Source organism: Trachemys scripta, chromosome 8 (assembly GCF_013100865.1).
Source record: "Trachemys scripta elegans isolate TJP31775 chromosome 8, CAS_Tse_1.0, whole genome shotgun sequence".
Taxonomy (NCBI): domain Eukaryota; kingdom Metazoa; phylum Chordata; order Testudines; family Emydidae; genus Trachemys; species Trachemys scripta.
The window spans coordinates 61,728,456-61,749,604 of NC_048305.1; the positions used below are offsets into that span (position 1 = coordinate 61,728,456).

General features: G+C 39.7%; 1 protein-coding gene across 1 annotated transcript in view; it reads left to right on the plus strand.

Annotated features, from left to right (window-relative positions):
- CDC73 (cell division cycle 73) overlaps nucleotides 1-21,149 on the plus strand; it is a 176,010-nt gene that overhangs the window by 122,109 nt on the left and 32,752 nt on the right. The window contains exons 11-13 of the mRNA XM_034779402.1: nucleotides 11,143-11,200; nucleotides 18,502-18,537; nucleotides 18,739-18,826. Coding sequence (XP_034635293.1) covers nucleotides 11,143-11,200; nucleotides 18,502-18,537; nucleotides 18,739-18,826 — 182 coding nt within the window. The remainder of the gene's footprint in view (nucleotides 1-11,142; nucleotides 11,201-18,501; nucleotides 18,538-18,738; nucleotides 18,827-21,149) is intronic.

Below are 21,149 nucleotides of genomic sequence, written 5' to 3' on the forward strand. Positions count from 1 at the left end.
GGAACCGCTTCAACCTCAAAAATGTACAGACCAATGAAGAGGCAGCAAAAGCCTACCCCAAACAATTGAAGAAAATCATAGAAGAAAAGGGCTATCTTCCAGAACAAGTTTTTAATGCTGACGAGACTGGGCTCTTCTGGAAAAAAAAATGCCCAACCGCATTTACATTTCGAAATCAGAAAGACAAGCCCCTGGCTTCAAAGCAGCTAAAGACTGTGTGACGTTTGTGGCAATGTGGCTGGGCATTTTAATAAAGCCGGGCTTGCTCTACAGGGCTGCAAATCCCCATGCCCTAAAAGGCAAGAACAAAAATCTCCTGCCTGTGTTCTGGCAATCAAATAAAAAGGCTTAGGTGACGGCAGGATTGTTTCTGGATTGGTTCCACAAGTATTTCATTCTGGAGACCTTTATGGAACAAAGCCTCAAAATCACATGTAGTATTACGGATGATTTGAGACCATATCAGGAAATGTTTGAGCAGCTCCAGAGACATCAGCAACAGTTGCCGATCACCATGTTTTTCAAGGAAAAACAACCAGCAGTAGATGAGCCTACGCAATCAACTTCTCAAGCTGAACCAGAGCCAACCACTTCGTCTACAACTCGCTCTCCGTCTCCTGGATCGTCATCAAGCCCTGACGACCCCCTGTAATTACCCCCTGTAGTTAAAAATACAGTATTGTAAAATTATATTTTGCATATGTGCGCTTTATATACTGTACATTACTGTATACATTATACATTTATACATTACTGTACAGGGTTGTATACTGTACACAAAACCATGTACAGAATACTGTACTTTATGGGCCATTTAAGGGATTTTCAAGGGTAATTTTGACTATACGCGATTTTCGTCTTACATGCTGACTTTAGAACCTAACCCCTGCGTAAGATGCGACTCCACTGTAATTGTATTCTTAATATAGTATATTTTCTAAGCATTAGTGACCCATATTATGTTTGCCTTATTCCTGACTAGTTGATTATTAATAGGCTTGCATGAAGATCCTAACTGTGATTCTTGGGGCGGGGTATGAAGGGGCCATAGCAGAGTTTTGCTTCATATTGTAGACAAATTGTGTCAAATTCATTCTGAATTATGGTCGGGGCCAGGTCTATAAAATAGGCTACCTGTTATACTCAATTCACCTCAGTTTTCCCAGTGGTCAGTGGTAGAGATGGCCCTTAAATAGTGTATCAATTAAGCTACTATTGCAGGGGTGGCCAAACTGCAACTCTCAGGCCGCATACAGCTCTTTTACTGATAAAGTGCAGCTGGAGGAGCCCCCCCATACCGCCACCCCATTCTCTACCTACCAGACTCGGGCAGGGGGGGAGGTCAGGGCTTGTGCCCTGCTGCAGAGTGACAGGGCTAGGGGCTTCAGTCCTGCGGGGAGGGAGTGGTGTCTCGGGGCTTTCAGCAGGAGCGGGGCTGAAGCCCTGAACCCCAGCAGGTGCACCCGGCTCTCAAATTTCTGAAGATTATCGGATGCAGCTAGGAGAGTTAATAAGTTTGGCAACCCCTGCATAATTGCATTCAGTTACCACAGTAAGGAGTCTGGTATAAGAACCTGAATAGGATGAAATAAAGTAGGATTCAGTAGTAAAAATATAATGTAAAATTATGGTAGGCATTTTCAGACTTGAATTTATTTCAGCCCTTTGACTATATGCACGTGCAATTTGTATGCACAGAACTGTGCAGACAAGCCATATAAGTTTCACACCCAAAATATTTAAAAATTGTGTGGTTGATAGAATCATTTGACTTAACAGAGAACATACCACTGAGATGAATGGGGACAGTTTACATTTGAATTATTTGTTTGTGCTTGATTCATACTTAGAAGTCCCCCCCCCCCACAGATATAAGGGCAAAAAAACTTTTTTTAATTGACATCTTGCATTTCACAGAATCTGAATCATTATTGTGGGATGGGAGGCTGTCTCAAGCAGGCCACATGTTTACCACCTCTAAGTCTTTACAGCTTTTATTGCGTCTCTCTTTTGTAGTAATTTAAAGCACATAAAATGTAATTTCTACAAAAATGTATACTTGATATAGACTGTAAACCCTCACTTTCTCAAAGAACAGAAGCTCATTCAACAATAATTCTAGATTTGATTTGTTTGGTTCTCTAGTTTTTCTGGGCATTGCTACCACATATCTTTGTACAGCTTTCCCATCATAATACTGTAGTAGTTGCAAATCAGATAATATTTATACATGGTTCTCCCTGAAATTGAACAGGTAAATGTTCCTCAATATTTATGGAGTTTACAAGTTCACTGTCAGATGAAGTGTTTCATTCTTGCCCATGATTGAAATGCCAAAACTTTTAATAAGTAGAAAAACTTAATGATGAAATGTTGAATTATTAGGCTAGCTGTAGTGGCAGTAATATGGAAAGCTGTTTTACATTGTATATGTCCAGGCTGAAGGTGGACCGTGCAAATTATTATTTTCTGTTGCCATGTTATCCTCTTTACCTGCACTTACGTTATATTTCAGTAGTATGGATGTATTTAAATGTTAATGTTTCTGAGTAAAACTCTAGCACGAGTTTATTTTTAAATGCGATAAAGGGCAAAAATGTTGAAAGGACCACAATGAGAATTAAACTCCCACAATTAGAAAAGCCACAAGATGGCATCAAATTGTCAATTCTGTCCCTTGCTGCTAAAACTGTTTTCTTCAAAAGGTCAAAAAACAGTGCAATCAATTTGTGGGTTTTTATATAGAAACCATTTTGGTACCGGATGAGCAGTGATATAAGGCATACAAATTTTGAAAGCTTCACTCACTGCTATAATTTATAGTAGAAAGAAGCAACCTCTTTTTAAATAACCAGCCCCCCACCCAAGTTGCACTACATTAGAATGTAAGCTAACTTGTATGCACAAAAGATTCCTCCCAGGAAAAATAACACATGCTTCTTGGGAAAAGGTTGTACAACACAATATACACCTGTCTTATCTTAGGGGTATTTTCCCAAATTGTAGGTAATGATTTATATTATGGCAATACCAGAATTAAAGAAAATTACTTTGTCAATTCATCGGTCAATTGATATAATTCAAACTATGAATGTTAATGCTCCATCAGACTTTAGAAATAGGCAGTATTTAAATGTACAGTGGGACCTGACTAAAGACAGGGAAATCCATTGACAGTTACCTAATTTTGTAAATTAAGTCAACAAAAAAAGCAAGAATAATGTATCACAAAATATTTAATTCACTTATGACAACTTTAGGTTAAGGAATATGAGGAAAAACTAGTGTACTTTATAAAAATAATAGCCTTAGTTAACATGACTAGAGTTGGTTAAATCTGTGACAGCTGGGAAACTCCCTGTTGCTTTTGTGAGGATAAGTAAGGTTACGTTTTAATCGCAGATATTTTTAGTAAAAGCCATGGACAGGTCACGGGCAGTAAACAAAAATTCACTGCCTGTGACCTGTCCATGACTTGTACTATATACCCCTGACTAAAACTTGGGTGCTTTGGGGCAGGGGGCAGCCCAGGGGCACCATGGGTGCTCTAGGTGGGAGGGGGGGGGAGGCGGTGGCCTGGGGGCTGGCGGGGGGGCGGGGGGGGGGGGGGGGGGGGGGGAATTGGGGGGGGGAGACTGGCAGGCTCCCTACCCAGCTCAGTGTGGTTTCTGGAAGCAGCCGTCATGTCCCTGCAGCCCCTAGGCAGAGATGCCAGGAATCACAGCCAATGGGAGCTGCAGGGGCAGAGCCTGCAGGCTGAGGCAGTGGGCAGAGCCTCCTGACTTATCATGTCGCCACTTCCGGGGAGCCCCCGGAGGTAAGCATCGCCCCAAGCCCTCACGCCCTTCAGCGCCCCAGCCCTGAGCCCCCTCCCACACCCAAACTCCTGCTGCTGCTGAGGGAAGGGGTGTGGTGGCCTAAATCTGCCCCCGGGCCAGCCATGCTGTCCGCTGCAGAAGTCACGGAGGTCTCGGAAAGTCACAAAATACATGACTTCCGTGACAAACTCGCAGCCTTAATGATAAGTTGTGATGTAGTGCAAACTATTCCCCAAATACGATTATTTTTCAAAATTTCTAGCTACTCAGTATATTGACTAGTATTAAAGTAAGTCAGATTGGAGCCACGTTGTGCTGAATGCTATACAAATGCATAGTAAGAGACCATCCTAAAGAACTTGCAAGCTCTATTAAAATAAGATGCAGCCAAGTCAGTGTAACTAGCAGAGGAAGACAAGATAGAGTTACATTGACAGGAACATGTAGTTGTGTGTACAGGTTTCATGCACAGTTTATAGGTTCGATGTCTTTTAAAGATAGAAACAGTAGCTTTATGCCTAGCTAGACTTATGTCTCTGTCCCTTGCTGCTAAAACTGGTTTCTTCAAAAGGTAGAAGACAGTACAGTCAGATTGTGGATTTTCATATGGAAATCCTATGAGCAGCGATATAATGTATGCAAATTTTGAAAGTTTCACTCACTAGCTAACATCTAGTTCCATAGTCTTACTGTGAAAATGGCATGTACCACATTATGAGTGATGAGAGGCTGGTTGGCTTTAAAACTTCCTAAACCACAAAATAGAAAAATATCTGAAAAAGCAAGAGTTGAGTAAAACATAACAAAAAGGACAGGTAAGAATATCAGAAATCATTTTTTGGTTTCTTCAATTATGTGCAAAGAGTTAGATTTTTTAGATGTATTATTGTATTTTGTGTTTATGCCAGTGGTACAGGTCTAGAGTACTGTTGTGATAATTGGGCCAATAAATTTACTTTGTGAGCTCAATTGTAAAAAGTATGTAAAGGTTTATAAATAATACAACAATTTATAATAACAAAAGATGATGGAAAATAGGTCAAGTTACTTTCAATAATGCATGTTATAAACATCTGCAAGAGAACCAGACAGACTGAATTAGTCCAAATAAAAAGACCATATTGATATAATTCAAGAACTCTGTTGTAATCAGGCTTAGTAAAATCAGAAGATAGAGGACTGGCAATTAATGAACCAGAATTGGTGAGTTGGATATTAGGCCTAATTGGTAGAGGGAATGATGAGTGGATGGGCTATTCTACTCATCACTCCCTTTGTGTGTCCTTAAAGAAAGAAGAACAGGAGTAGTTGTGGCACCTTAGAGACTAACAAATTTATTAGAGCATAAGCTTTCGTGGACTACAGCCCACTTCTTCGGATGCATCTATGCTCTAATAAATTTGTTAGTCTCTAAGGTGCCACAAGTACTCCTGTTCTTCTTTTTGCGGATACAGACTAACACGGCTGCTACTCTGAAACCTTAAAGAAAGAGACCGGGGGTGGGGTGAGGGTATGTTTGTAGAAAAACAGATGGAGGCTGCTGAAGCAAACTTCACCATCATGGCTGCTACCTGAGGTCCCTGCTCCTTTTTGGTCCTAATCCTAAGAGATGTCCTGACCAAACTGGGCCAGAAAGAGGGACCCAGATAATACTGCCATCTCTACCAGCTCCAGTTGAATCACATGCACCTCCTGGCATGAAATAGTTTCAGATTTTAGCAGCAGCAGCAACAGCTCCAGTTCATCTCAACTAACTACTTCTCCTTTCCCAAAAAGGACAGTTGTTGCCATCTTTAATACCACTAAAAAACAAGGTTTTTTTTTCCTTCTAAACCTCTCTCCAGCTAAAGGGAAAAAGAAATGTTAAAATGAAAGCCTTACTTAATACTGCAAATGGCTTAACTGTTTCTCCCTCTTTTCTGTACCTTTAATAAAGTTTAAAAGGATTTCAGTGGTGTGTTTGCCGTGGTTCTAAGCAGTCTGAGGTCTCTGTATACCAAACATTGAACCTTGTTTAACACTGTTTAATGTTGGACGTTGACTGGGTTATGTTAACATCTTTGGCCCATTTATTCCATCTAAATTTATACTACAGTACCCATTGTTCATTCACCATAGGCTCTGTTATGTAGTTGAAGTTTGAGAAATATGCTTTAAGATTAAAGTTCTCTTGATGCATATTTTGAGTTGAGTCTGATACTGTAGGAGCAAGGAGTATTGAAATGGAATGAATGACTCTTTACTGAAAACACATATATTGGATGCCGTTATATTGTGAATATACTGAATATGTAATAATAAATTAGGCTGATACTCATACCTAAAAGCGAAATGGTAGTTACGTGGGAGCAGAAAAACAGATAATGAAAGCTGATTAAGACCCTAATGTTAAGTGTGTAAGTCATGAGTTAGCGAAATACAACTTTGCAAGGTAAATTAGGAAAACTAAACTAACTTGGTCGTGATTAAAATATTGTGTAAGAAGTCTGTCTAAGGTAGATTTGTGTTTTTGAAATTACAGGGTTTTGTGACAATTACTGAATTTGTTTATAAATATTCATAATCTACTCCTTACCAGTCTAACACAGTTTATGCATAAGAATTAGATATGTCATCCTTTGAACAAAAAAGTTCCATGTTATTCAGAAACTTTTATGAGACAATGAGTGTCATTCGTTCAGTAGGTATGATATATTTGTCTCATTGCAGGAAATTTTAAACAAGTAGTGTTGAAATCTCGTACTCTTTAAACAGTTATTAATAATTGCTTCTCCTTCTACATGGTCTGCACAGTTTTTAATGTGAGGGTCAGAAAGATTAAATCATCAGTAATTTTAAAGGGAAAAGAGGTGGAATAAAGCAATTTCAAAGTAAGATGTCTTTGATAGGCGTATGGCTTTTTGAATCTTGGTTGAACTCTTTGTACTTCACTTCTTTCCTTCATTACAATCGTTACTTTGACCCTAATTCTTTATTCTTCATTTCTCTGAAGAGTCCAAATATTTTCCCCCTCCCAGATGCTGGTCACCTTTGTATATTATCCATTCATTTAAGTATAATTGTTGAAATTATTTGCTACAGCACAGCTAATCAGATATCTTGTCACTTCACGGTGTTAAATGCTTCCATTCTCTAGTTATTTGGTGGTATTTATATTTTTCCTTTGACTTCAGGTGTGAATCATTGATCATTGGTTTGTTCTACAATAAAGATGAAAATTCAGGGAAAAACATTTGCCCCTTGAAATTAATAATATCCCCAGGGTAGTTTTGTACACATGTTATTCTGGCGTTATCTGTATAGCCTATGGAAGAAAGAAACCACACAGACGTATAAACTACAAAATATGTTTTACAGAACAAAAGTTTGCCATTATAATTCATAATGGCAAGACCAGAAAACTAAGATAATCAGATGTACAATTCTTCTTAGTGCCAATTTCTGTGTGCTACCCATCTGAAAACAGATGCTATGAGACAGCATGCTGTTCAAAACAACAATTTATCATAAAAATTATTTTTTAGCTTTTGAAGAAGGTGCATAATGTTCTACAGTAAATATGAATTAGCTGTATCCTTTGGAAATGTGCCATATGGTTTTAACATTAAGTACAAGTGATTTATCCTGGGTAGCTTGGAGAGGGATTTTTAGGAGCTGGCCTTGTGCTAGTTCTCAGCACTGCCTTGCAAGCCTGACTGTTAGATTCCTAATCTCCATCCTCCACCCTGTATAGCTGGCAGGTGCTGTTATTGTGCTCAGGCCTTGGGATGGAGTGTACCCTGTGTCTCTAGTGACTCCTGTGACTGATTTAAGGAGTGGTTTTATTGAAGAGTTCCATCCTGTCTTACCTAGCTAGAAGTATGACAACTATAACATAATGTTGGTGTAGTGGGGATTTGCTCAGGGCTCTTAGAACACGTTGTGAAATTGGGATGTCAGAGAACGGAGCTGTGCGGTTAGCAATGCTTCATTGCCTCCTTAAACAGTGCTAATACTAGAAGAGTGATTGTTTAATGAATAGGTGACTTCCTTTTTGCCTGTCCTGTATTATCCAAGATTTCAAGAATGTACTGCTTTCTTACAGGTCCTTCATTGTATAGAGTTCGTCCAGGTTTCATAATTTTCCCCATGCAGCTTAAATGGTCCTTTAAAATGTGGAAGATTAGTGAATGTTATTGCATGGTATAAAATGGGCTTTATACTCTAGGAAATAATTTCTTATCTTTCTGCTATTGAGTGACTAACATATAGTCAGATGAGAGCTAACTGTGCCTCTTGTCATACATTCCAAATCCACTCCAGTATAGAATGCTGCTTTCCAGGTTTTGTTGGGCTTTTTTCACTTAACTACTCTACTGATGTAGCTACACAGGGAAGACATTTCTCCCCTCAGATGTTGTCTCCCACTTCTCTCTGACTCTAATATCCAACCACAATGTATAAACATTTATTGTCCCTTGAAAACCCCAGCCAAAGGAAGTTAGGTAATCATATCTCACTGAATGGGAATTTGGAGTTTAACTCCAATGGCCTTCCTTTGCCATTAGCTGGAAGCTTCTGCTAAAATGACTAGCAGTGAACATAGTTGGCAATGTTAGTTAGGCTTCAGAGTTTACTGCACTTAGTTGTTGCTTTTTCCCCCTGTATATTTGGCTGAAAGTACTCAAGTTGTTCAGCATGTTGCAGGGACAAAGAATGTAGCATGCCTTGCCCAGTCCTGTGAGTGGAAGTCCAGTGATTTTCCTCAAAAACTTAGTCACAAAATGCTGAAACTCTGCACTCAGCTCTCATGCTAGAATATGTCTGGAGGGTTGCAGACTTGTCTTTGACTTGGCATGTCGTGTCTGCATTCCTGTACTCTTTCCTCTCCCACTTTCCAATACTTCTATTGCCACTTTTTAGCAGGTGGGTCTAAAGAGCTGTATGTTCTTATTATGCACAATAAGATGACTTTTTAAGGTTGGTTAGCTGGTATTTTTAAAAGTTTTTCAATTAATAATTAAATTAATTTATTATATTAATATGATGAGGGAAATAAGGCAACAATTTAAGGAAGGGCCATGTGCTATAAATACAACTGACTTTACTCTCTGAAAATCAAATAGTATGGACTTCTATACAAAAGTGTTGCTATAGAGTCTGAGAAAGAATAGTGCTAGGGTATGATCTAAAACTCTGTTTAAAACTGAATTGCTATGGCTTTTTCTATGTTTGTGAGCTTTTGTCTTTATCTGTGGGCGTTTGCTCTGATTCTCCCTGCACCCCCATCCATGCCTTTCAGGAAATTTACTAATTTAGGATTTTTTTTACATTAAGTTTATGGGAGGCAACATTAAGAGTATTCTTCAAAATATACAACTAAAACCCCTTTGTGGCAACGTTGTCTTCATGCAAACCATGACATTGACTTTCCTGTAAAGATGGACTGCGGAAATCTTATTCTCACTTTCTCAAGGGGGAAAAAAAAATAAAGGTGTTGAGTCTCACGTTCCAGCTGTTCTTTAGTAGCAAGGGATCTCTCTAAGGTAGCCATCCTTTGCTCTTGCCAGTTGGCTTGCTGCTTTGCCCTTAGAGTGCAATGCTTTGACTTTTACCAATTTCTGTGCAGTTGAATAGTTACTCTGAAGGGACAGTGGCAAAAAATAGCTTGTCCAGAGCAGAGATGCAGCATATTTTGCAAAAATTATTTTTAAAGTTATTGTAGCAGCCAGCATAGACCATGGTATTTTAACCAACCGAAAACCGCACAGAGAAATTCAGCATTAATCCTTTTCTTCTAAGGAGGAAGTTAAATCCCTGCGTCAAGGTCAGCAGCAGAGTAGTTGCTTTAGAAGTTGAAGAAGCTGACTGTATACTAAGCTGAGTCCTACCTGTATGTAATTAATCAGGCATTTTCTTTTGAAGTTCAGTGGAGAGATGTCTGACTGAATTTGAGCCTTTTAGTAAGTTGACAGCTGACGCATCCTTATGCTCATATCACATAGTTTTATAGATCAAGATTGGGTTTTAACTTACACTGGAGAAACGTTAAGATTTAGAGGGGTTGTGTGACTTTAAAAGTGTCATTGATCTAGTAGCTCCTGGTCTTCAGTGTCCTACTGACGAATTTTCTTAGTTACAGATCACAGTGTTACTTGTTTACATACCCATATGGGAAGCAGGTGATGACCTCCCTTTCATATAGCTCTTTTGAAAATCATTCCCCCTTTAGGGTTGCGGAGCACTTCATAACAATGGTATTTTGGGGTTCAGTGTTTGTAATGTCTCAATGATTTCCAGATCAAGAGTATGCTCAGTTTACAGATCAAAAAGTGATTATGCAATCAGACCTGTAAACTTAAGCTAGTCCTTTTTGCATTTGCGCATTATCTAAGGATTTTATATCCAATATCGTTTCATAGGAATAAATGAGAACAGAATTTGTCCTTCCATTTGAAACAACTGTAATGTTGATTCAGAACCAATTATAATTGGCTCATTCTTGGCTAATGTGTTGGCGCTGCAGAGCGAACAGGAGTAAAGAGTGGTGGTACAGATTTGTTTTTGTATGTTAAAGTAAACAGATAAGATATGGAAGACACACGCTCAGATCTACTGAGCAAGAAGGTACAGTTTTTATATACGGACTTTTCAGAACAGAAATGCCTTTCAAAATCCTGGCCATAACATTCCAGCCCAGAGCATCTCATGAGTAGATTCAGAGAATAATACCAGTTTTGGTTTGTGATGTGGACAGTTATCCACTTTTTCACATATTATATCTTGTCCAAGTGATCATATGTAAAAAGGGAAGCACTGTTTCCTAGTGGGTAGAGCAGTGCACTGCACTGGGACTCAGGAGACCTGGGTTATATTCCTGGCTCTGCTACTAGTCTACTGGGAAACCTTGGTCAAGTCACTTCACCTCTCTGCCTCAGTTGCCGTATCTAATGACACCGACCTCCCTTGTAAAATGCTCTGAAATTTACTGGTAAAGACCACTATTTAAGAGCTAGATATTTGTATTTACTTATTAAAAGGTGAAAACGTTAATTCTGTAAATCAGCAATTTTGCCTTATGATAAAATGTTGACTGGTATATACTAATTGTGGTGGCTAGACCATTAACATGCAAAAAAAAAGGTTTTATTTTTTTAATTTTCAGACTTTTTAAGTCCAAAACAGTGGTCGTGAAGAGTTTTCTGATCAGTTTTCTGCATATTTAGTTGTTAGAATATGTTATGTCCTAATCATCATTAAAAAGCTGTTTTATATTTAACTAAAAGGGAAGCTGAATAAGAGAAAAGCTATTCAAATGTTAACTTTTTTTTTTTTTTTTTTAAAGGAAGGTGCTTCTGCCCGGAAAACTCAAACCCCAGCAGCACAGCCTGTGCCAAGACCAGGTAAACAGTATTACTTTATTTGTGTATTATTTGAAATGAAAGCGTTTTGAGTTAGGACAAGATTGTAGCTAAAATCCTAATACATTTTGTTAAGATATGTATTGGAAGTCTGTAGCCACTGTGTATTAATTAACATATTATCATTGCAGTGGTCCAAGGTCTGAGATTAGCTATGCTCACCCTGAGCTAGTGCAGAAATAGCACTGCTAGGTTGATGGGCTAGTAGCAATTTTACAATCTGATTTATTGTGAACTACCAGGGCTAGAATCAAATATCATATACTGTTGGAATGCTTTGAAATCCAACTTTGGCACACCATAAAACTTTTATTTCTAGACCTAGCAATTCAAGAGCTACTGGTGCCCAAAACTTAAGGTATTTGAGTTTGTGTGTGGGGGTATTTCATTTCAATTTTGAGTTGAATTTAACAGCTGATTTCTTATGAGCCATTAAAGCAAAAAACCTCTATGCTTTATACTTTCTCCAAATACTTAATACTAGCATTGAAATAGTGTGTAGTAGTAAATTTCTATTCTGTAGTTTCTTGAGACTGGCAGCTAAAATGTTGAAATCAAGCAGTCATTCTATATACCATTACTTCCATGACAAAGTTTCAATATCACTACACCTGTTAGAGCTAGGAAAAATCTGGCAACTGGTACAAATGTGTTCAGTGATAGTATAGTTCTTCCAAGTATTTGTCTTGGCCCAGTGATAAGGGTGGGGGGAAATGCCATCCTGGCATGATTTTTTTTTCTTAGTCGTGCATTGGGCACTACTATTAATTTTCAAGAACCTTTCCACAAATTCCCTTTCTTCTTGTTCACTGAGTGTCTAAAAATGTGGTAGGTGCTATCCAGATATTATTAATATTAGTAGAATTAGCATTACGGTAGTTCTTAGAACCCCAGCCAAGATCATGGCTTCCTTTGAATACCTTACAATATTGGTGGCTTACATGCTAAGACAGCTTTTGTGTTTTGGGAGACCAGAGGAATTGATGGCACGGGGTAATCTGAGAGTGGGAGAGGATGGATTTGAGAGAAGAATCAGGGATATGAGGGGGATGAAAGGGACGGATTCAGGGAGGGGAGGTATAGTGGAAGGGTGTTGACTAAAATCAAAAACTGGTGTGGTGAGGCAGGAGCAAAAACTCTTAATAGCATTGTGGATCGAAAAATTCCCTCTCTCCCCCAATCCATTACTGATGGGATCATAACACACAGCATATTGTACATCAAAATCATAGAATCATAAAAACGTAGGGCTGGAAGGGACCTTGAGAGGTCATCTAGAACATCTCCCCATGTTGAGCCAAGACTAAGTATACCTGGTGTGACAGATTTCTGTTACCAATCTGCCTGGGGTGTCAGGTGATCAGGCTGAGGCCGCAGGATCGTCAGGGGAGGAGATGAAGGAGCACACCAAGTGACTAAGTTTTAAAGCTTTATTAATAAAATAACAGCGGTGAGTGCGGGGGCTCCCCACGTCACTCAAAGGAAGGAAGAAAGCGTTAGTTCCCATGCCCTAACCCACTTTCATACTCTCTCACGCACAACCCACGGCTGGCCAAGCCTGGGGGTAATGTAAAAAGAAGAGGGGGAAGGGTGGACAAGAGTTGTGTCCTGTGCGCAGGCCGTCCAGGGTCCGCTGTTGATCTCTGACTTGCTTCGGCTCTCAAGAGGGTTTTAAGTCCTGGGCTCTTTTGGGGGCATTTCGTTCAGGGACCTCTGTCCCCTGTGCTCTTTGTCCCAGTCCAAACCGGCTTTCTGTGGCTTCCTCAGCTTTCCCAAAATACACTGGCGTGAGGGGCGCAAGACTCTGTTTTCCCCCTTGCTGGCCTTCACCGTCTTACTCATTTTTGGAGCCCCGGCAGTTCTGTTCAGCCGAATCCTCCTTTCTCACAGCTGGTCGGGGTTGGAATCCAGGCCCCTGTCTTTCTTGGCAGGCAGCCGAGAGTCGGTTGTGTGCCGTGGCCTTGGGCTGAAGTCAGCGTCTTATCTTTGGACCTAGCTGGAGCATCGAGTTAACCCACTCTCTTCTCTCTTTCTCCCTCTTCAGCCTCTCGCAACCTGCAAAGAAATCTTTCACTCATAGACTTTAAGGTCAGAAGGGACCATTATGATCATCTGGTCTGACCTCCCGCATGATGCAGGCCACAAAGCCGTCCCTACCCTTTTCCCTTGACTCTGCTGTTGAAGTCCCCAAATCCTGTGGCTTAGAGACTTCAATTAGCAGAGAATCCTCCTGCTAGCGATTCCTGCCCCATGCTGCGGAGGAAGGCGAAAAACCTCCAGGGCCTCAGCCAATCTACCCTGGAGGAAAATTCCTTCCCGACCCCAAATATGGCGATCAGTAAAACCCCGAGCACGTAGGCAAGATTCTCCAGCCTGACCCTCATTAGCCGTTATACTATTTACCTGCCATGGCACACTGTTCCTTTGACTAAAATCACGTTATCCCATTAAACCATTCCCTCCATAAACTTATCTAGCTTAATCTTAAAACCAGACAGGTCCTTCGCCCCAACCGTTTCCCTCGGAAGGCTGTTCCAATATTTCACCCCTCTGATGGTCAGAAACCTTCGCCTAATTTCAAGCCTAAACTTCCCCACGGCCAGTTTATATCCATTCGTTCTCGTGTCCACATTAGTACTGAGCTGGAATAATTCCTCTCCCTCCCTGGTATTTATCCCTCTGATATATTTAAAGAGAGCAATCATATCCCCCCTCAGCCTTCGTTTGGTCAGGTTAAACAACCCGAGCTCCTCTAGTCTCCTTTCATACGACAGGTTTTCCATTCCTCTGATCATCCTAGTGGCCCTTCTCTGTACCCGTTCCAGTTTGAGTTCATCTTTTTTTAAACATGGGAGACCAGAACTGCACACAGTACTCCAAATGAGGCCTCACCAGCGCCTTGTACAACGGAAGCAGCACCTCCTTATCCCTACTTGATATACCTCGCCTAATGCATCCCAAGACCGCATTGGCTTTTTTCACTGCCACGTCGCATTGTCGACTCATAGTCATCCTGCGGTCTACAAGGACCCCGAGGTCTTTCTCCTCCTCAGTTACTTCTAACCGATGCGTCCCCAGCTTGTAACTAAAATTGTTGTTAGTCATCCCTAAATGCATCACCTTACACTTTCCACTATTAAATTTCATCCTATTTCTGATACTCCAATTCACAAGGTCATTCAAGACTCCCTGCAGAATATCCCTATCCTCCTCTGAATTGGCAATACCTCCACACTCTCACCTTCAACCCTCCCTGAATTCATAGATTCTAGGACTGGAAGGGACCTCGAGAGGTCATCGAGTCCAGTCCCCTGCCCTCATGGCAGGACCAAATACTGTCTAGACCATCTCTGATAGACATTTATCTAACCAACTCTTAAATATCTCCAGAGATGGAGATTCCACAACCTCCCTAGGCAGTTTATTCCAGTGTTTAACCACCCTGACAGGAACTTTTTCCTAATGTCCACCCTAAACCTCCCTTGCTGCAGTTTAAGCCCATTGCTTCTTGCTCTATCCTTAGAGTCTAAGGTGAACAAGTTTTCTCCCTCCTCCTTAAGACACCCTTTTAGATACCTGAAAACTGCTATCATGTCCCCTCTGTCTTCTCTTTTCCAAACTAATCAAACCCAGTTCTTTCAGCCTTCCTTCATAGGTCATGTTCTCAAGACCTTTAATCATTCTTGTTGCTCTTCTCTGGACCCCCTCCAATTTCTCCACGTCTTTCTTGAAATGCGGTGCCCAGAACCTGACACAATACTCCAGTTGAGGCCTAACCAGACTTCTCATGTCTTGTTCACAACACACCTGTTAATGCATCCCAGAATCACGTTTGCTTTTTTTGCAACAGGGGTTTGCTTACCCAGGGGACCCCATGGTGGGGAGGGGGGAGAGAGCAATTTTATTGTGACACTAGAAGCCACTTAACAATCCCAACCCAATAGTACAGTGTCTCAGACTAATATTGGCCCCACTATACTGAAACCCATACTACTCCTGGGGGAATTCTGCACCACTGCACAATGCAGAATTTTGCAGAAATTAACAGGCGCGCAGAATTTCCTTTCCCCCACAGAAATGGGCTGCAGTGCTGCTAACCACCACTAGGGGACCTGGCAGAGCCCAGCTCTCACAAAGAAAACACTGCTGGGGGGAGGGGGAGAGAGCTAGAGGGGTCCTGGCAGCTGCAGTTCCCAGCATGCCCTGCGGGAAGGAGAGGGCAGCATGCAGGAAACTTCCTGCAACCCTGGGACTGTGCATTAGGATGTTTCTCCCTCTGGACTCAGGTAGACGGTGGTGGGGGGAGGGAGGGAGGGAGGGTTGTCTGGGCTGGGCGGGCCCCATGGCTGGGCTCTGGGGGGTGGGTGCGGGTGTACTGGCTGGGGGGAGGAGGGGGACACGTCTGGGCTTTTGGGTGTCCGCATCTTCTCCCCTGCCCCTCCCTCCCCCCCACACAAACACACACGCCCACGCCCCCAGCTGGGCTCTGGTGAGAGGAAGGGGGAAGAGAAACAGGATCTGCGTTGTCATAGAGGTTTCCTTAACTCTCTACTCCTGGGAGAATTTTTGTGTCTGTATTGTTACAGACCTACTTGATGACAGGTATTTTGAAATAAATTACCAAAATAATTGAAACTGTTATGATTATGTAGTGTTATTTTGACAAATAGAATTCACAGAATTTTAAAATACTGTGCATAGAATTTTTAAGTTTTTTGGTGCAGAATACCCCAAGGAATGCCATATTTATTTTCTCTTCTCTCCTTTAATCTTGTAATCTGTGATATTCCCTAGTGCGTTAGCATAATATTGTGGTTATTGATTTGCTCACGTTAAATACACACATTCAGAAAAGTGGACTGTTACAACTGGTAAATTTTGAAAGATTGGGGGAATTGTGTTTACAGGACTTGGTCAGGTGTAGATACTATGAAGATGTTTGCAAAGGCCATATGGTTTTGGGACGTGTTAGGCAAGAATTTTTTTCATAGCTTTGTCAAATAAATTTAGTGATGCTCTTTAAGCTTTTCACTAAGCAGTGAATAGAGATGTTGCTAAAGCAAGATATAAAACTGCTGCTTTGTGTGGCCTGGGTAGATCACCAGATGTTGTGGGTAAATACCTTGTTAATTCCTTGGGATCTTTTTAGTGAAAGTAATGCTTAAAGATTTGCTTTTGTAAAATAGTTTCCCCATGAAAGTCTATTAAGTATTGAATCATCTAAATTATTTTTAGATTGTGCTGTGTTATTGTGATTCCTTTTTTTGTTTTTTTTTATTTTCCCAGTTGTTTCAGTGCTAGAAAGGTCACCCTGTCTATCATATTTATCTCACTAGGGCTGTTGAGAATATGAATGTATTTAGAACTGACAAACAAGGATATGAAAAGGGTAGAAATAGCAAGAGCAGAAATCCAAATGGATAAACCACTGTCATCAACATGGCCACACTGCTAGATGAAATTTCACACGCGTTAACTGACAGACCTGTGTATTTGTATATTAAAAAAGGTTATGTTGGTGTTGCCCCCTAGTTAGCCTTCCATATATTGTAAGGTGCAAAGAGAATTAAGAACAGAGGTATTAAAGATCTGGAGCAAGTATGTCTCTTGGATTTTTGCTTCAAAATGGATTCATATCATGCCCATCCTGCGACACTTTGTTTCCTCATTCTTTAAGATATTAAACTAATAGCAGAGCAGGTATCAGGAATGTGTCTGCAGGGAATGTTTGCTTGGTCCATCAAATGAAAGTATTTTGTTGCACTTGAGCTGGAGACGTATCAGATTTTTTTGTTTAAATTTTAGAATTTTTTTATAGTGTTTTTGTTGTATATAATAGTTTATTTAATGTTAAAGCCAGGTGGCCGAATACAGCTTCATGTCTTCCAGAAAGAAACGGTATTTATTTAGGATTATTTTAATATTTAAAATGGCATATATTTTAATATTAATTAATGAAGTTACTAAATCATTGCAGACCTTATAGTTAAGTGGTGTGACCAGTTATTTCCATGGTTTTGACAGTGTCAGGTAGAGATAATTAAAAATATGGTCCCTATCTTCTGATGGTAGGGGTGTGTGTGTGTGTGTGTGTGTGGTGAATACTTACGTAACACAGCTAGGTTCTGAAACAGTTGGTCATAAATAAGCATGAATAGGTGTGTTACAACACTGGAAATCAATTAAGGAAATTTGTCATGCTTAGTACCAGTTGTGACTTGAAGGTATATTGTACTTTCTCTAATTTCTGAACTAGGCTAAACCCAAATGATAAGAATTCTCGTCCTCAGCAGCAAGTTTGTTTGGAGTCCTGAAAATGGTGTGGACTTTTCACAGAAAAGTAATCTATGGGAGTACTAATCAACAGCAAGCCAGCCTATTCAGTAGTAGTACCAAGGCCATTACTGTTTTATCTTGACCTGAGCTGGCATGGTTGGAAGAGATGGCCAAAGAAAACTAATGTACTAGAAGAGAGCTCATTACTATAAAACTTTCATAGTGGGTCTCTGATTTTACCAGGTTGTTTAAAGTGAGCCATGGCTGCATTCATTTTCTAGCCATGAAATAACTCCACACTTGAACTGGAATATCTCCCATGTGAGCAGGTCACTGAACTTGGAAGCCTGAAAACAAGAAGAGAAAACCCTGTGTCGAAGCTTAGGGTATATGTTCCCCATCTGTTGAAGGGATTTCTACCATAATGCAGTTGTTAAATCTTCTTGATGATTTCTGGCCATCTTTTCAGTCTGAGGGCTGCTATGCCTATATGCTGTGCTTTATTGTACCTGACATCTGAGGAGCTCATCTAATCCAGATTGTTGGGGACACTAAACATGCCCTGATATTCAAATTTGGCAATTGTGAACTGTGTATTAAAGGGCAACCAAGTTTTCATACTGTTATTTGCCACCACTGCCACTAGTAAAAGGATGAGGCTCTGTGAAGATCATTTCTTCATGCATAGATCCTCAACTCAGTCCCACATCATGCACAATGAAATAGTCATGTAACTTTCTGCCATTGAAAATCCTTAGTAGTGTGTGTTGTTTTGTTGGTATGAGATGGAGATGGGCAAGAGAAAAGTGTATGGATTAGTTTCAGTAAACTTTTTGACCTAAGTAGATTTAACTGTTTCAGGATTATTTTATTAATTCCAAAGATGTTTATCCTCCAAGTACCAATTGTGAATCCTTTGTTCACCTTGGTACATAGTTACTCCTATGAGTGGTATATGATAAGCATTTGTGTTTATATGTCAGTCATTAATATTTTCTGTTTTACAGTTTCCCAAGCAAGACCACCTCCAAACCAGAAAAAAGGTGAGTTACTTATAGCTGTACAAGTCCCTTTTATAAAGGCAAACCTTCATGTAAATATAAATTTTTATCCTGAATTGAGAATGCTGAAGATGGAGAGGATTTTGATATTCTTTCCCAATTTTGAGCTGTAAGGCAAGTGATACAATTTTTTAATTGCATTTGTTAAAATTATATTTGCCTTTTTGTATTCTCTCTCTACAGGATCTCGAACTCCCATAATCATTATTCCAGCAGCTACAACTTCTTTAATAACTATGCTTAATGCAAAAGACCTTCTGCAGGATTTAAAGTAAGTAGTTGACTAAATAATGCTTTATAAAAGATTGTCTTCGGATATAAAGATATAGCCAGAGTAGTAGTAATTCAAGAAGTGGTATCTATTGTCTCCTGACAACTGAATTTTAATTTTACAGTCCAAATTTTAAGAAAGCATTGGCATCCTTGAATGGTAGGTAAAAGTATTAGCATGAATGTTATTTGCAAGAATGGTCACCTCTGATCCAACTAAATACATTGACTGGAAGGAAGTGTTAATGTCTAAAGGCAGACTTTTTTATTCTTCTCTTTTTAAATGGTAAATTTTACCCATTCTCTAAATAGGGAATGAGTTGCCCTTCACACAAAGAATGGGTGAGTTCATGTGTTACTTAAAAAATAAATAAAGCAAGAACTTGAAATATTTATAGCAAAGTAGACTAGCACATAGAAACACTGCTGAACTAATAAATTCTCCCATCATTTTGATACCCTGCAAACTATGATGCTATAGCATTATGATAGCTGTTTTTTAAAGAAGCACATCCAACCGACAGTCTAAAATTAAACTCAGCATGGCTGAACCAACTGCTATTCCAGTGTAACTAACTACAATTCTGGTTAAAAATGTAATAGATCAGTAGATCATAATGTGCAAAGTTGCGTATTTCTCACCAGCCATTACTTCTGTGGGTCTAAAAGAAGTTTATTGCTTAGAAATGTATTCCCATAAATAAATTGGCTTGACAGGAACTACTCAAAAAATGAAAAGGACATTTCTTCCCCCACTATTAACACTTCATTAATGGAGCCCTTTATAAATTATATGCTGTGTTCTTTAAAAGTGATTTTTTTTCCTTGCTGAGACATGGCAATTTGTTGCCCTAGGATCTTTTGAGGCTACATTGTGCACTTTGAAGTGTCTGAACTCCAAATATACCCAGTCACAGCTCACTGAAGAAAACCAGACATGAATTTATTACTTTATGCTGAACTGAAGTAGTTAGCATTGAAGGTGCACTAGGAGTATGTGCTCATTGCAGTGAACCTATAGAAACTCTTGTGAAGTGTTGCAGCAACCAGCAGAAATATTCTGTGGATTTTCTGATCCTAGGACCTGGACTAAAAACTTATACTGTTTTGGTGAAACTGTTTTGGTTAGAGAGGGTGCGATTTTTATGGAAAAAAGTTATACCAGTACAATCGTTAGTCTGGTTCCAGTTATACTGGTATAAAGGTGTCTTATATAGTGTATGGAAATAGCTAATCAGTATGAAGCCCTTTTGTGCCTGTATAACTGTGTACGCGCTGGGGCAGTTGTACTGCTTTAACTGAACCAGTATACACCGCTACCTCGATATAACGCGACCCGATATAACACAAATTCAGATATAACACGATAAAGCAATGGTCCGGGGGGGAGGGGCTGCGCACTCCAGTGGATCAAAGCAAGTTCAATATAACGCGGTAAGATTTTTTGGCTCCCAAGGACAGCGTTATATCGAGGTAGAGGTGTAGTTAAAATGATTGAACTTTTCTGAGTAAACAAGCCCTCAGAGCAATCTGACCACTGTAGCACAATCTGCTTCCTACAGAAGTAAAGGAAGTGAAGGTTAATGGAAGAGCTTAAACACAGGTTTCGTGTGTGTAAAAGAGACCAAAAAAAAAAAATCAGATTGAGGGTTAAAGCAAATTCTATAAACTGGAAGTGGAAGAAAAGGATTCAAGAAAACAGTTTAATTTGCTGTGACTGTCAGAGTCCCTCTTCAGCTAATTTGATACTACTTTGAGACATCAAAGGCTGTAAAATGAAACTTTGGCTGCACATTAATATTTTGTAAACTTCAAAAAACTTCTGTAAATCATACTTTCCTATTTTTTCTAACTTTAAACCGTAACCAAACTAATTTGCCTTAATGACTGTAAATGTAGTTGGAGTGCTACACATGAGAATTGGTATGTGCAACTCATGTTTAAATTAGACAAGCACAAGTATACTGTACACGTGGTGATCATGTTTCAAAGTGTGCATGTGTGTACATGTGTATGTATAATATACATATATACACACCCAAAAGTATGCACATGCTATGTCGGCTCTGAAACACAGAAGAGATTAATTTAGTGCACACTGAGTTTAAATGGCCACAAGGTTTACAGCACTTGAATAGGAGCAAGTTAAGGTTTGCAGTATAATCTCTGCAGGTTTTATACTATTCTAGAATGTAAAGCTGTACACAGCATGTATCTTATGACAATATCTGATTCATTTACATACTGATTTTTAGTTTATAAGAATGTGGAGAAGAAAATGGTTTATAAGAGTATGGAGAGGAAGTTGCATACACATAACTTCT